Source organism: Anomalospiza imberbis, chromosome 1 (genome assembly GCF_031753505.1).
Source record: "Anomalospiza imberbis isolate Cuckoo-Finch-1a 21T00152 chromosome 1, ASM3175350v1, whole genome shotgun sequence".
Taxonomy (NCBI): domain Eukaryota; kingdom Metazoa; phylum Chordata; class Aves; order Passeriformes; family Viduidae; genus Anomalospiza; species Anomalospiza imberbis.
The window spans coordinates 38,064,368-38,081,433 of NC_089681.1; the positions used below are offsets into that span (position 1 = coordinate 38,064,368).

The window sequence follows — 17,066 nt, forward strand, 5'->3', positions numbered from 1 at the left end:
TAACTGTATATTAATCCTATATCAACTCCATGTTTGCTCATCTGTGCCTGCTTTCTGGCTTTTAGTTTAACAGAAGTATCATTGTGAATGTTACTGGAAATACATGGGAATTACCAGTGTGTGGATTAAGGCTGAAAAGACAATTTTATGTATTGTCTGCTGGAATCTTGTAAGGATTTGGCTGTATTGCAATGCTACATTTGGAGATTTAAACTGTAGAAGTAGTTTCTTGGGTTTTTGAGCCTTTAGAAACTCTAACTTGTAGAATGTGTTAAGAATAATAAACTGTCACATAGTAAACACTGTTAAACTCCTTTGTCAAAGTAATGCTATTTAATACAGTGATGCTTTAAAAAAATAGTCTACAGTCATGGTGGTATTTAAATAATTGATTTAACTTCTGAAATTTGTCATACTTCTAGTTTTATTCTAGATTTTAGTCTTGACTCTTACTTGATGTCTTAAAAATGAGAAGGTAGCTATGCAATGAGAGTTCTGAAGATACTCATAGATGTTATGGATTCATATGTCACACATTACTTGTTAAAAATGTGTGCCACTCTGAATTTAGCAGTTTAGCTCAGAGAACTGACTTGTAGAGAAAACCTGGAAAGCCTGCCCAACTTTAGGGCTTGACATATGAACTTTAATAACCTTCTTTCCACTGAATTATCTTTTTAAGTGTTCAAGCTAATATCAAAACTTGGGGTTTTTTTGTTTGTTTTTTTTTTTTTTAATTCCAGTTGATTCCAGAATTTTATGAAAATGATTCTAGTTTTCTAGTAAATAGTTTGAAACTGGACTTGGGAAAAAGACAAGGTGGAAAGATGGTTGAAGACGTAGAGCTTCCACCTTGGGCATCAGGTAATAATAGTCAAACTTTTTGTATTATTAATTAATTCAAGATTGCTGGAATCGTGGTTCTTCCTAAAAAATGTCCATTCTGGTTTCTTCTAAATGAGCTCTGTCTTTAAAGCACTGACATAAATTAATAGGTGCTTTTAATTTTTATAAGAAAATTGACCTTTAGTGTGGGGTGTTTTGTTGGCTTTTCAAGAATGAGGAGGAAGAGAGATGGATACCAATACTGAATGTGATATTTTCTCCTTTAATTAAACCTTTCTCTTGTCAGGTCCTGATGACTTTCTTCAGAAGAGCCAAGAGGCTTTAGAAAGTCCATATGTATCAGAACATCTTCATGAATGGATTGACATCATATTTGGCTACAAGCAGAAAGGCAGTGAAGCAGTTGCAGCTCACAATGGTAAATACACATTTATAGAACTAGCAGAAAAAAAAGGGGATGCTTCAATTAGGCAAGAATAGTAAATTACAACATACCTGTAATACTTATTTTGTTTTGAGTGTTCATAACTGTGCTTTGAATGCTTGATCCTTACTGGAAATTGTGATTTATCTGGTAGTATTGCCTTCATGGTGATTTGCATCTTTGAAGATGTGCTTCAGAGGGTGGACAAGATGATTCTGTAGCATTGCTGGGAATTGCTTGCACATCACAGTGTGGCAATATAGTATGGTATTTGTGTTTCCCAATTAAAAATGGGAGCCTGAAGGGTCTCCAAATAAATATGTATTTGACCTTCCTCCACTGTAATTTCAGTGAGAGAATTTCAACACAATTTCCCCCTCCTCCTGAGAGAATTGGCAAGGGAAAGAATGGGCTAATGGGCTTCAGGTCTTTGGAGCGAGAATGAAGGAAGAAATGTGTGTTGGTTCGTCTTTGTTATACATACACATGACTGCATGTGAGACCTTTCACTGTTTGCAACCTTACTCTGAACATGTATCTAGCCACTGTGGGCCCTTACAAACGGGGGTGTTGTTGTGTTACTGCTGCGTAGATGTGTTTATTTACACCTGATGAATAAGTTAATCCTTTACCAATGATTAACTTATTCATCAGTTTGATATTTTAGCTGTGTATATTACTACCCAATAAGGAAGTACCCTCTTTCAAAAAAAAAAAAAAGAGTAGCAGATCAGATTTTTAGGGTGTTTATTCCAGAAGCCCTGATCCTTTTGAAGGACCACAAGTAACAGAAAATGTTGAGATAGTTTGCACTTAATAAGATAGAATAAGTTTAGAAAGAAAACCTTCCTACAACAGTGGTGAGGGTAGGAATAAACAACTCCTCATTTAGGTACTCAGTACTTTCTACGTTCAGGATAAGGTAGTTGAGATAGCAAGGATTGTTTTGCTGGGGTTTCTTTCGTTTTGTGTTTTTTCGCTGTGTGGTTGGGGGCAGGTTGGGTTGTTTTCTGCTGTTCATTCCTTTCCAGTGTACTTTCTCTACTTGTCCTTAACAAATTATTGGCTATATTTTAGAACTGTAGGGATTGGCATCCAGTTATACTGTGAGCATAAGTGTCAATTACAATGTACCAGAGACTTTAAATACAGTAAATCAGCATATAAATTATGGCACCTATATTTTTACCTCTCAAAAGAGAGCACTAATGAGAGCACTTTTTATGTATAACATGATGCTTCTGCTGCAGTATGGATTTTTGTTAGCATAATTGCAGACATTTAAGTAGATAAAAGAGAGTCAGAAGGAATCTGTGTATGAATGAATTTAGCTCAAAGTAAATATTCTTAAGCAGAGGCCTCAAAGTCATTTGCGTCATGGCAATTCACTTGGAAAGGTGAATACACAGCTCTTTCTGATAATTCTTTATTACTTTCTGTTCTCTGTCTGAAAAGTAACCAAAGATCCAGTTATGCAACTGTGCTTGCTTGCTTATTTATGTTTATTTATTTATTTATTGGGGGTAGGTATTTAATGAAGCTTAAGTAAGCGATCCTTCCTCTATGAAAGTACTGATTCCTTCTGAGACTTTCTGAAAATCTCTTGGAAATCCTAAGTTTTTTCAGGTAATAAAACATTAAAATGTAACATTAATAATTAAAATGTAAGACCTCAAACTCTAATGCCTGCTAAAATCGGTTATTTGCGAGTAAAAATGCAACTCTGTTTGTAGGAAGACAAACAAAATTAGCCTTAGATATCTGCGTTGTAAAAATAAACTTTTTTTTTCCCAGTGTTTCACCCATTAACTTATGAAGGAGGAGTGGATTTAAACAGGTAATAAACAAGAATCTGGATGTTTTTGTTAAAGCAGTTAGCTAATTTTCTCAGTATCTCTCCAAGTTCTCTGCCAGCTGTAAAAGGGCTCTGTACATGAATGGTGTTGCTCTTCCATTTTATACTCCCAAATATGCAGAGAACCAACACAACATTCTCAGTTTTAGCTTGCATTGAAAAACTGTTTCTTAAGCATTTCTTCAGTCTGGCTTTTGTGCAAGTGCTTCATTTTTTTAGTCATTGGGAATATGGTTATTTTACATAAGCAAAGTTATGAAGCTGTTTTATGATTGTAAATCTATAGTAAATCAGGTCTATAATAATGTGTGATGGCCTGTAGGTCTATAGTAACTGCACATGCAATTCCATGCTTTTGGGGAAGGGGAGGGGACAAAAGTACTTACTTCCTTGGTTTAATTATATATCTTGCTTTGTAAAGTATTATGGACCCCAATGAAAAAGTAGCTCTGCTGACACAAATCCTGGAGTTTGGACAGACGCCAAAACAGTTGTTTACAACCCCTCATCCTCAAAGGAAAATTCAGAAATTGAAAAGCTTGTCTCGAACATCTAGTCACAGCATTTCCATAGCTGAGTCTCCAGGTAAATGTTTAATAGATAAACTAACAATGTGAAGGATTTGTAATTTTGAGTAGTTTCTTTCTCCCACAGGATCTCATTATAAAGCTCTCTTGGCTACTTTCCCTGTAAGCCAACTCAAGATAAAGCCATGAACTAAATTTTAAAGAAAAACAAAACTAGACCAGTTTCAAATTTCAAAATACAGGTGTAGCCCCGTATTGTGCCTTGTGTTCCAGTGGTGTCTTCTGGGACTGTTCAACCTCTGCTCCTGAAGCTGTGGGACAGTGATCATCCCCGGCCTTTCCTGACACTTTAAATTCAAGCTGATGTGACAGCAGTTTCAATGACCATATCTGCAGGCATTCTAAATGATGCAAAGATTTGTTTGGGTTTTTAACAGGAATGTCTTAGGGGTAATCAATTAATTAGCTTGATCAAAGTAAACCCTAAGAACTTAAATTAAGCATCTGAATTTTTTTCTCTTTTTCCATGACTTGAATGAAAATATGAAAGGAATTTTTTTCCCCCCCTATACTACTACATACTGTAGGGACAGAGTTGATTGAATAATTTTCTTCTAGAAAAGGATTGTAATGTCCTCACAGGCTTCTGTTCAGGGCAGGACTTAAACCACTTCTCTGAAACTAAAATGCTATTGTCTTCATAATGTATATAGTGATTTAACTATAAATTGGGCTGAAGATTGAGCCCAGGTATCACTTGAAAAGATTTTTCTCATTAGCTTGTCTTCAATTCACTTACCATTTGATGGCCTTCACTTTTAAGCAGAAGAGTGACTACAAGTGCCACTTTGCATGGCAACCTGTAGCATCCAATGGCAAGAGGGGCTTTGAGAGTTGTATGTGGTGATAGTAATGGTTGTGTATTGAGTAGATTTGCTGCCTGAGTCATTAATTCACACATCAGCAGTTTCTCTTGGGTTTGACCTTTTTATAATTGACATTTAATTATCTCAGTTTTGTTGCATTTTTAGTCCCTTAACTTTTGCAACAGTGAAATGAAGTTGTTTTTAGGTTTTCTTTTTTTGTTTTTTTGTTTTCTATTTTGGAATTACATTCCATAAAGTCTGCTGTTTAAATGCACTAATTTGTTGAGAAAAATCCTGTTTTTGGCTTTGTAAGCCTATGCAAATCCAGTAAGAGATCTGGGAAGAAAAGTTAGTGATCTTGTCACTCTTTGCATTAGTCTAAAGATCTTATTCCTGAAGCTCTGCATGATTTCTGTACTTTCATATTTATGTCAGCTACCTAGGTATTTGAAATATGTCTTTTTATTTTCTATTTGTGATGGAACTTTATTGTGGCATTTTATTGCAGTTTCTCCAAATGAAGAATCATTTGAAGATTTGACAGAAGAAAGTATAACACTTGCCTGGAACAATATTGCCAAACTAAAATTAGATACACAGTTCAAAATTCACAAAGAGTAGGTACTATTCTTTCCAGTCAAAATTCTTCCACTGAATTGGGGGGGAGGATCTGTGTGTCAGTCTGAATGATGGGTTAGTGTTTAAGGTAAATACTTTTCTTTGGGAGATGACTTAGTGATTTGATTATGCATGATGAATATGAGTATATGATGGGTTATGAATTCAGAGAAGGTATTTGTCAGCTTGATTTTTGCTTTTGTTTTTCCTTAGCTCTAGATCTTTATAAGTTCATTATCATTTTAGTACCTGAAGCAGATGTTGATTACTCTTCTCTAAAACTGATAACAGCAGCCAGATAAAGACTTCCATTTACATATTTTTATAACACCAGGAGGACACAACTTCATCCCATCAGATTTGAAAGGTTAAACACTTAAGTTGTTCCACTGTACACCTCAAGCTGCTGCTGCATGAGCAGTTTGCCAAGTCTCCAGCTATAGATTTTCAGTTAATCCAGGTACCAAACTACTGTTCTGGTGGATTCCTAGGAATTCAGGAGTCAGTAGGGGCACTTTTCAGGTGAACTTTGAAAATACCTAATAATGAACAATGTCAGCTATATTTTAAAGAACAGGTTTTCCTTTACCCCCATCTCTTGTCCTAGTGACTGGGCTGGTTAGGAGGATTTCTTACTACCTCAAGTCCAGCCACCTTCTTGGTGACTGTAATCGAATCTAGGAAAACACTATCATGTCCCTAAAACAAGGTAATATTTGTAGTCAGAAATCTGTTACCAGATTGTTAGCATTAGAGAAATCCTGATCCTGAGGAGAATCAAATTTCAGCTTCTGATTATTTTTATTACTTTTTTTTCTTAAGACTGCTGAGAAATAATGAGACGTAGAGCTGTGTAACAGAACTTTGGCTGTACAGGATGCTCTGTGCTTCCGAATTCCCTGACATAAGCTTTGTCTAAATTTCTACCTATAGTGACTTAGCCAGTGTCAAACTAAAGGAGAAAAAATGTGCAAGCTCCAATTCCCTACTCTTGAGGTATTCAGTATCTGCTTGTCAGCAGCTTCCTGACTATTTGTAGCTAATCCAGAACTGTAAAAACTGAATGTGAAACCATTTATCTTCTCACATGGGCAAGTCCATTCTGATGAAGATTGTGTTCTTATAGAACACTATAGGGATTTGGTCCTGGTGTTTCACATATTATGTCAAGGTATATTTTTGTCTCTAGGCAGATAACACACCACTGTAGTGTTTTTAATCTCCTTGAATGTCTTAGCTCTTACAGAACTCAAATAAGAGATTTCAACTGTAGTCTATTTACAATATGGTGGTTAAGTTTCAAAACCTATGAAGTCACCCACAAGTTTACTTGTATTAAACAGGGCAATTACTGGAATAGCAGTCACTTGCAATGGGTCTTCTGTTTTCACTACATCCCAGGGTAAGTATTGCACAAGTATTTACCACAACCTGCAGTGTAAATGCAGGTTAATGTTGGGTTTTTTTAACAAAATGCCATGAAACTGAAATATATATCTGATGTAATTGAATAGCTTAACTCTATGAATTTGCTCAGTTTTAGATTATTTTGACTCAAGCATTTCAGTATTATCTAGGCTTGGAAGATAATTTCAGTGATAATAATAATGGATAGTAATGGAAGTTTGTCCATTTAGATACCAAAGTTCTCTAAGAGTTTGAGCATGGTGTAGTCCATCTGTAACTGGTACAAAACAAGGTAGTTCCAGGCCCAAGTCACAAGCCTTATAAAGTTCTCAGAGACTATGAGAAACCTGTGTCTGCTTTTCATACTAAGATATTCAAGCAGGAGCAAAATTATTAGCTTCTAGAATATAAAATAGTCCTTTTATTTTCTATTTTGTCCCTTATCCCCAGATTCAACTTTGAAGATGTTTTCCAAAGACTCGAAAACCATCCAGAGAAGTGTGTCCTTTTCAAATATGGTAGGCTGCTGTCAAAAAAAGAATGAGATGACTGGGAATCTTCTGAAAGCTGCTCAGTGAGATGGCTCTTAGCATCCATCAATGCCTCTTTTCTTTCCCCTGCCTACTCAGTTGTATTATGTGTGAATAATTTAGAAGAGTGAATTGAGACTCTCTCAGGCCACTAGAGACACAGAGCACATTCTGCAGACATAGGGAAGAAGCATTAAATGGTTAGATTGGCTCTGTTCTGAGTTGCCCTGCTATCCAGGGAAGAGCTTGTGTAGACAGATAGTCTGGCATGAGCAAGGGTGTCTTCCTGAGCAACCTTGAAGCCATTTGGACCAGAATTACAAAGCTTAAATTCCACCCACATGCTTGCATCCAGCATTGCCTTACTGCACCCAAGTGTTTGAAGCCTGTGAGTCAGCCAGCAGATGAAAACGAAGCACAGGGAGTAGAATCTGTGCTGGATGAAAATGAGCCATCCTTCTTCCATGAGCAATGATCTCAGCAACTTGTGAACAACACTTTCCCCCTGCTTCTAAAAGAGCTGGGAAAAGGATTCTGAATTTGATTTTTCTGTCCTTGAGCACTGTGGCCAGACCTGGGTTATAAAGATACACTCCCAGTTGCCATATTCAGTCTTCTATTGGTGCAAGACACATCAGTTCTCTCTCTACCACCATCTCTAGCCCAGACAGAAGCCATAGCATGCTCTGACTGATCCCCAGGTAAATTGCAGGATCAAGACCTGTGGTCTGCCATGGGACACACTAGCAGGTGAATCTTGATACATCAATTCCTAATCTTCAGCGAAGGGAAACTTGGGCACATTGCTTCTTGGCAATGTGAAAAGGGAGCTGTTTGACTCCTCAGCCAAAAGTCTGTTTTTCATGAGGAGGCTTTATATACTCTTATTATTTTCCCCTGTAGTTTTAGTGCTGATCTAAACACTTAAAGCAATGTTAAAAGGAGTAGTGTTTACAGCCCAGCAGCTTATTGTTTTTCAAACAGACCTAAAACATGACCAGTAATGATACCAGGTAGAAACACTGGGCTGATTGTTTGTTTTTTCCTTGCCATTTCTAGTGACAGTAATGTAACTGAGCAGGTATCTGAAAATAATCTTTCTTGTTGAGAGTAGTAGGAATTAGACAGTTGTATTTATTCTTTGATGATAAGTACCTGTGATGGAGAACAAACATCAAAAGAATCTGCATTTTTAGTTTTTGTTAGCTATTTGCATGTAGAATTTACAGCAGCTTGGAAGATGAAGAGCTGACCCACTTATATCTGAGTGAGGAATTACATACCATATGCTTGGAATACCAGTTTCTTTGGAAAGATTTATCAGTTCTGCATGTATTTCTGAATGTTTCTGCTATCTTTATTTAATAGAGATTAAGTATTCTTGATGTTCAGTGTCCAGCCTCTAAGGTCTTCTTTGATCAGTGTTCATATAACATCTGCATGTTATTTTTATAGAAGATTAAAATGCTTCTTGTTCTCCAAAAGCATGTTAATGTACTTGAATTGGATTTGGGGTAATAAATTGAGTATTACTTTTTTTTTTTTTTTTTTATTACAGGCTTTGTCATCTTGTCTAATCTTACCAGGAGATACTACTGTCATAAGTTCTTCATGGGACAATCATATGTGTGTATTTACTTCCTACTGACTGTATTGAATTGCATGGAGTGCCTTGGTTGCTATGTTTATGGTTTTAGATAATGATACAGAAAATCATTATCTTCTTAAAATCATTATATTTTTAAAACAGTGTCTCTATTTCTATTTTTCCCACTAGATTTCTGTTAGAAACTACAGAAACAAAGTTACTTTATTTAGAAGAATAACCCTTAAGTTTTAATGTAATGCTTTTATAACCTTTCCCTGTTAGATATTTTTATTCAATTGCATTTGGAAGACAGCAAGATGTCCTATTGGGCCATGATGATGCAGTCAGCAAGATCTGTTGGCGTGACGGGCGCTTATTTTCTGCATCTTGGGATTCCACTGTGAAGGTTTGTAGATGGGATTGTTACAGTTGCATGACTATTTATAGCCAGCACTGTGTAATATTCAGCCAGCCAAATGCTTTGGGATGAATGTACCTGTTATATTAGAGCAATAACCTAGCTAGTATCACAGTAAGTTTATTTCCTGAGTTTATTCTTAATTTAGATTTAGTGCAACTGTTTCAAAGCTAAAGTGTTATTTTTCAGGAAATTTCATTCATTATAACTTACTGTAAAAAATGAGGATTCTGAAGACAAACTGTATTTGTTGGAGAAACTGGAATGTTTTGTGACTTTGGTGATTCTGTTTCTTGGGTGGAATAGATTTCTAAAATGTTTAATAATTTTGTAGTTTTACATTCTTCAGCTAAGAGGAGCAGAAACTTGCTTATCTAAAGAGCATGCCTACAGTTAGGTGGAAAGATAATTTGGAAGCTAGAGACAGGAAAAACTTTCCCAAAGCCTGCTGTGTATGATTTTTTTGGTAAGTACACATTTAGTGCAGTGATATACCCATTCTTAGGTAGGCTCTGTAGGCTATCTGGAGTCAGCAGACTTGTGTTCACCATGTGGCTCTGCTTAGTATAAAGGAGTTCAGGTGCCATTGCTGTACTCTGCCACATAGGCAAGGCCCGCAGTGAACACAAGCAGCCTTCCTTGTAATGTGAGAGTTCAGCACTGAAGGAACTCATCTGGGGTTATATTACTGCTTCCTTGAACAAACATCACTATTTATTTTTTAGGTGTGGCACTGTGTTCCTGGAGAGACCTTGAGCAATAAAAAACACCACTTTGAACTGCTTGCACAGTTAGAACATGATGTTAGTGTAAGTATGTTGATACAGTGTCTGAGAATAAGAAAATTAATTGATAATTTAAATCATTATCTAGTGGTAAAGCACAAAGATTGGGTATGGGGCTGAGGGCTGTATTTTGGGAAATGTGTGTAGGGGCTTTTTGTTTTGTTTTGGGTTTTTCACCGTCTGATGGTTCTGCAGCAGTGTTCCGGGCTTACTGGATTGAAAGGTCCATTTCTTGGGACTGAAGCACCAGCATAAACAGAGGTTTCTTAATTTGTCTTGCTCAGCTTGTATGCACAGAATTCCTATGGGGGCCAGGAAGGATTGGGTGGTTTTTGTTTGCTTCTTTGGTTTTGAAAACAGATTAATCTTTTTTCAAGTGTTTTGATTGTTACAGCTTCCTCTTAATGTAAGGCAAGCAAATGAAAAAGAAATCCTGAATTGTTTACCATGCTATCATGGTAAATATCTTAGTGAATTTCACTGTAAATATACAAACACATTGTGTGCATTAATGTGTTTCATTAATTGTCACATTGTCACATTAATGTGAATCATTAATTCACATTAATTCACATTGTCACATTAATGTGAATCATTAATGTGTAACTGCATACTTTTGTTTATAGCCTCTAACATCAGTCTGTGAAGATACTTAGAATGACTGTGTTCTAAACCTTCCTAAGAGTTAGTTTTTTAATATGTCACAATGCTGGCAAATACTGAAATGGTTCTGATAACATTTAAGAACTGTACCCAAGAGAACTGGAAACAGCTGATGGGTAGGAAATTTTTTAAAAGTTAAAAATTTTACCCTTAAGGGTAGAGTCTAACAGTTAGATGGAGAGTATTGGTACTAAAAGCAATCTGAAATGTCACAATTTCGGATTCTGCAAAGCAAAAGCTTTTTAAAATATCTTAAGTGACCTATTATTTCTTTTTATGGTTTGGATTTTTCATACTTGTACCTAATTAAGGATGTTGAGAATTAAATTCAAAGCTTTTCATAAATAAAGTATCCTCTTAGGGATAATGGGCTTGCTTTGTGTATGTTTAAACCTGTCTCAAGATGGCTCACATGAAAGAAGAGGAGAAGTCATGGGATGTTTAACTTCCTAGGTAAATACAATGGACCTTAATGCTGCTAATACCATCCTGGCATCTGGAACCAAAGAGGGTACCATTAATGTTTGGGATGTTACTACAGCAACAGTGTTGCACCAGTTGCCACATCATTCTGGGACTGTATTTCATGCTGCTTTTAGTCCTGGTACGTTGGATTTCAGTTTTTAATATGCACTGTTGGAAGTTTCAAAGGGAATCTTATTTCCTAATACCATGTAATTATCTTTCTTATTGGAATTTCTGCTTTAAGGGGGATGGTGAGATGTTTTGGATTGTCACACATCTCCTCTGTAAAGAATTTAATTGTACACAAGGCCATGCTAGGCTGTAGACCAGCGATCTAGACTCCAAACCAATCTTGTTTATCTTTGCTTGCTTAGAGACTTAATTTCCAGTACATTATTTATAGATAAGTAAGTCAGGTAATGTTATATCCAACATGCTGATCACAGAGTGCTTTGGCAACTAGAACTGAATGTCTGAACATGCTTTTTTTTTTTTTGCTGTTGTTTCTTTTGTTTGCTTCCTTCTTTTGTACAGACAGCAGACATCTACTGAGCACAGGGGAGGACTGTTGTTTTAAAGTAATAGATGTACAAACTGGAATGCTCGTATCTTCTGTGACCACTGAAGAGCCACAGAGGTAATGCTGAGAACATGCACGTTATGGAGCTGGGTGGAGATGGTTGGTGACAGCAGAGTGAGAAGGGCAGTAATACTGGGAACTCTGTTTTATTGAGTCACTTTTTAGAGTGCAAAGACTGACATTCTAGCATGTTGTGTGCATTATGATCAAGCTTTCCGAACTGGGGCAAAATCAAGCAGCTCTCTAAGTAAATAACTTTTCAACAACTTTCATGTCCCTTAAACATGATGACAGCTGTAGCTAACCAGCTCTTTCAGCAGCTGAGCTACTGAAATGTCTAACAAGTAGAGTTTTCTTATTTGAATCATCTTTGTCACTAATATTGATTTGTTGGGTTTGTTTTAGTGTTTTCTTTTTATTTTGATGGTCTTCAAAAAAGATTGGCTTTTAAAATCAAAGACCGATCACCTTTTTCCACTAACTGAAAAGTATAGTTATTTATGGTTTATCAGATAAACAGATGGAATGCTTACTCAGTTACTGGAATAAAAATATAGCAGCTATACATGGAATACACTTACTTTTTTGTGGGTATACATAACTACATATGCATGTTCACATATATATTTTCACTAGTTTTTTATCTGAAAGTCATCTTTGCTTTTTAAGTGATGGTTTCGGGAATATGAAGTGGCAGAAGTGAAAGTGGTGGCTCATGAGAGCACTGGGAAATCACACACATGCATAGCTGACTGGGCCCTCTTCTGTTACAGGATTATGTTTCATACTGTGCCAGGGGAAGGCCTGTCTGGGTCTAGGGCAGTCACTCTTTAAAATAATTTGGGAATAATCTTTCCAGAAAGACTGTGTTGAAAGGTAGTTTCCTTTGGTTTCATATCTGTATTTCCACTTTGTTTTTGACGTAGTTTGGAAATGTTTGGCTGTCATCATGCAAGAGCTTGACATGAACTAATTTCAGATTTACTTGCAGGTGCTTCAAATGGGATGGAAATACCATCTTATCAGGATCTCAGTCTGGTGAATTACTGATTTGGGACCTTCTTGGAGGAAAAGTTACTGAAAGAATCAAAGGGCATACAGGTATACCTGAACTATTCCCATTCTCAAACTGAATGTGAGATTGCTATTTTCCAGCTCTTTTAGTACTGAAAAGTTTGAGAGTCATGTGCTCAGCCAGCTGGCTGTTCCTGATGTCAGCTTTACCTGAAACACAAGAATTAAAAGTAGGTCCATGTGAGCCTCCTAGGAAATCAAGTAAGAATGAAGGAATATTGCTTTGTACAAGACTGGCCAAAGGGAAATTACTTTCAGTGTTTCTAATTCACACAACATTGCAAAAGTCGACATTTTTCTACCTCTTGGCCCTTAAATATAGCATAGACTGTATTGTATCCTTTGCCACAGTCTGTCCAGACTGAGTCTAACAACATTAAGTACTCTAGTAAACTTGTTTTGGATGGGGATTTAAAGGCTGATTAAATGTATCTATATAGTTTCAGTACATCAGCAACCAGGATGTGTGGGGAAAAACTACCTAAGTTTTACTAAGTCAATTTTTGAAGGCCATTTAACTAAGAACAGTTGTTTCAAACTTCCCTACTGTAAGTTTTACACTGGAACTTGACCTGTGGAGAGGTCATTCTGTAGTTGGGGACTTTTCAGATGTGGGCTTCTGAGGCATATACTACAACATGTGAATACACTTTTAACATGAAAATTCCAAATGGCAGAGTGAAAAAGCTCATTCTCCGTGAATGCTTTCCTTAGTTGCCATCTGGATTCTACACTGCAATGATGTTGTCCCTCTAGTACCAAAGGTCAGCTGAGGCAATGGAACATGAGATCCTTACAGTAAATAAGAGCAGCTACCTAGAACCCTACTAAAATTCCTCTTAGCATATATGGTGTCAGTGTAATCCAATGCTCAGACTATGCTAAACTCTCTCAAAGAAAGATCTGTACTGTCATCTCGAGTACCACACTTGCATTTGGATTTACTTGTTTGTGATTTTGTTTCCCAGGTGCTGTAATGTCCATGTGGATGAATGAACAGTGCAACAGTGTTATTACAGGAGGGGAAGACAAACAAATCATGTTCTGGAAACTGCAATACTAAGTGCCTTTCCCTCCAGTCATTTAAATGAACTCTAATTTTAAACCAAACCTTTTAAAGGAACTTAACTGTGTGCAATGATGGCTGCTGAAGTTCAACCAGATAGGAAGCTTTGTTCAACCACAACTTTCTATGTTATGTTGACTTCACTGAGAGCTCTTAACTTCCATAGAGCATGCAGTTGTTTTTCATGAACTATCATACTGAAATTGCTTGTGTAAAATGGTATCTGATATGAAATTAAAGACTTATTTTTCTGTAATTAAAGAGCTCTTTACTTGCAGTCATTGTTTGATTTACATGGAATGTATCATAGCTTGCTGTTTGACCTGCTTTGAAAGAAGAAGCATTTGCATTCTTAATTTAAGCCTTTTAGGGTGTGTGGAGCTTAATGCTGTCATGTCATGTGCAGTCAACATTTCTTCTTAGTGGAGATGCATGTGATTGTAAATATTGCTTTGAACACTGCAGCAGCTGCTGTTCTGAGCAGTCCCCAGTCTGGGCTCCTAGACAGTCCTTAGCTGTGGCTATTATGCAAAGGCATAGAGCACAGTAAGAACAAATTCTCTCTTGCTTTTTCCTACTCAAAACCAGCCGTAATGTATTGGTCTGAAAAGAAGACAAGCATAAAATTGATCTCCTAACAGACCAGCTACACATACATGTGTTGGGATAAATATTCCCCGAATCCTGTGCCTGAAGCTGGAGCATAAAAGACTATCACTCCTTTTTCTCATTTATATTACAATCCTTTTCTCTTAGTAATCTTCCACATTTTCATGTTTTGTTTAGTGTTCCCAACCTTCTTTAACTCAAATCACCTTTGGGATGGAATTTCAGTATGGCATTTAAACAGAGCTACAGTTCCTGGGTTTATCCAGTCCCCCAGCTGTCTTAACCCGGGAACAAAGCAGAGTTGGACAAGAATTACTTTCTCTGTAGGACTTTAGGGTATCTTTTCCTGGGAGGAGCTGTTCTGAAGTGAAAGGTTCAAAATATTTAAATAGTTTAAATGAAGTACTTAAATGGTTTATTTACAGCAATAAGCATTTGCATTTGTAATGCTGCCTGAGTATGACTGAAGATCCTCTGCTGGTCTTCCCTACTGCTGGTTTTGAGGTTCCCTGGCACTGTGTCCAGGGTAAGTGTTCTAGTAAACTGTGTTCAGTTGGATATTCTGCCTTGGGTTTGACACCCAATGCCTATTCCAAGACACAGCTGATTCTTGCTATTGTAAAACAATCAGCTTATGGTTAGGTGCTGTTCTCTCATTCCCTCAATCTTCTGTTATGATGGAGCCTGAGCTTATTTTTCAGTAAGGTAAGGCTATTAAACCAAAGTGGTATTTATTTCAGCTGCATTACTCTCTTGACTTAGAAGATAACTGGATTTTTATGTAATCAGTGAGTGCGTGTGAAGCCACACATGGCAAAAGACTAAGCCATACCATGCACGCCTGCTGTACCAGTCTTAATCTTGCAGAATGTTTGGTGTCTGCCCTGTTTCTTCACCTTTAAATTTATTTATTTCCCAAACATATCTGTGTGTAGGCAAAGATGATAGAACGTGACTTCTACCCTAGCCTGGAAACTGCTTGGGTGAATTCTGGATTGTCCTTTGTCACTAGGGGGCCTCCTGCTGAGCTAAACCAAATGAAAATAACTCAGAACTGAGGAGGCACAAGCTTCAGGGTCAAACTCCCTCAGAGAATATACCCTTTTGGTTAAATATGGATGCATAGTATGCATAGCTCTTGAGTGCAGCTTAGGTTACCTTCTGCTGTAAAGCATGCTCACAAAACAGCCCTTACCCTGCTCCATTGCCTAAAGCAACCATAGCTTTTTAAAGGGGGAAAACCAGTCAAGTTAACCCTGTTGACTGGATTCTTCCTCGCAGTTTCTGTGAATTTATGTATATGCATTTAATCATAAGTTACTCTTCAATGCTAGCTAATTCTGCCTTAAAACGGGAGCTTTTTGATTATTCTTTTACTTATGGTTGCTATCTGCTGTAGCTGGAATTTGTTGTACTGACATTCTACCACTGTTTTTTCCAATGGATTGCCCCAGTATTTCCAGCAATCTGGCTCACAACAACAACAACAACAAAAAAAGTATTGTCATCTTACATTCCCTCAACATATTGTTGTTTTGGTTTACTCTTTTTCTTCAGCTTTAGTTTTAGAATGATTTGTTTAGTAGGGAGTCACAAGATTTAAGTAACCAAATGTCACTTGTTAAGCTGTAAACAAAGAGTTTTAAAGCCCAATTAGATAGATAATCAGCCCTTGCTGACTCATCTGCTCCTAAGTAAAAACTGGTTAGAAGCAGAGATCAGTGTCTGGGCTCCAGGGATTTCACAGCTAAGTAAAGGAGCTCAGCAAAGCCCTTAGAGATGACTGCAGGCACAGTGCTAGGCCCATGAGGCTGAATTTTACCAATGCTACATAAAGCCACCAATTAGTGCCAGTGTAGGCTTGCCACAGTGGTTCCAGACACATCATTTAGTAACCAAAAAGTCCCATTAAATTGGCTTGCAGGATGAATTTGATCACTTCTCCAGCCTGAAATGCTGTAATGGTTTTCTGTAGGTTAGCGTAACAGAGAAATTCATTTGAGAAACAGCAAGCTACATACCAAGACACTTCTTCACTGCTGAACTTAAGTCCTCCCTGGAAGAGCAGGTCTCACAACCCAGGAAAAGCTACAATTAGCTACACATGCTAATGAGGAAGTGGCAGATGAGACTCTCTTTATTGCAGACTGCCAAGCTCTGAAGTATTTGCTTTTCTTTTTGGTGTGATCTCTTATAATCTTTTGCATATGTCCCTTAAATGGACAAGCAAAAAAAGAATTAAGATGCCACCGCCCCCAAACCAGTTCTTGATCCAAATAAGTCTTGAAGAAATACCTAAACTGATTCCTCAAATATATCTTTACAGAATAATACCTCTACTGAACTCAAGTTCTTTGCTTTGACTTCATGCTGCTGCCAATTAAGAGGAAAACTGAAGTTCAGTCTGTAATGTAATCCTAGATTTCATAGCTGAAACCTGGAATAGAGCAGAGGGGGAAAAATAGTAAAAAAGCAATCACTAAACATCAAGGCTTAGTTGAACATGCCCTGACCTGCTGTGGTGGGCTGATCACAATGATCAGCTGAGCCCCCCCTGAACTTCTCACTTACCCTGCCCCACAGCAAGAGGGGCAAGAGACTCAAAAGGGCAAAAGCTATGAAAATTTATGGATTGCAATAGATGGGAGAACTAAGCAAAGGGAAAACAGGAAGTGGGGAAGAAAAAAAAAGTGATGCAAAGGTAATCATTCACCTATTCCCCCAGCAGACTGATGCCCAGACCAA

General features: G+C 37.2%; 1 protein-coding gene across 2 annotated transcripts in view; it reads left to right on the forward strand.

The window, feature by feature from the left end:
• Window positions 1-13,987, forward strand: part of NSMAF (neutral sphingomyelinase activation associated factor) — a 39,024-nt gene extending 25,037 nt beyond the window's left edge. The window contains exons 18-31 of one of the 2 annotated variants that reach the window (XM_068188142.1): window positions 744-864; window positions 1,133-1,264; window positions 3,065-3,107; window positions 3,547-3,710; window positions 5,027-5,135; window positions 6,480-6,538; window positions 6,994-7,061; window positions 8,632-8,699; window positions 8,944-9,067; window positions 9,805-9,888; window positions 10,981-11,131; window positions 11,527-11,629; window positions 12,564-12,673; window positions 13,615-13,987. In XM_068188142.1, coding sequence (XP_068044243.1) covers window positions 744-864; window positions 1,133-1,264; window positions 3,065-3,107; window positions 3,547-3,710; window positions 5,027-5,135; window positions 6,480-6,538; window positions 6,994-7,061; window positions 8,632-8,699; window positions 8,944-9,067; window positions 9,805-9,888; window positions 10,981-11,131; window positions 11,527-11,629; window positions 12,564-12,673; window positions 13,615-13,709 — 1,431 coding nt within the window. In that variant the 3' untranslated portion in view covers window positions 13,710-13,987. Of the gene's footprint in view, window positions 1-743; window positions 865-1,132; window positions 1,265-3,064; window positions 3,108-3,546; window positions 3,711-5,023; window positions 5,140-6,479; window positions 6,539-6,993; window positions 7,062-8,631; window positions 8,700-8,943; window positions 9,068-9,804; window positions 9,889-10,980; window positions 11,132-11,526; window positions 11,630-12,563; window positions 12,674-13,614 lie in introns of those variants that run through there. The other variant, XM_068188152.1, reaches the window with a different exon arrangement.
• The last annotated feature ends 3,079 nt before the right edge of the window (window positions 13,988-17,066 follow it).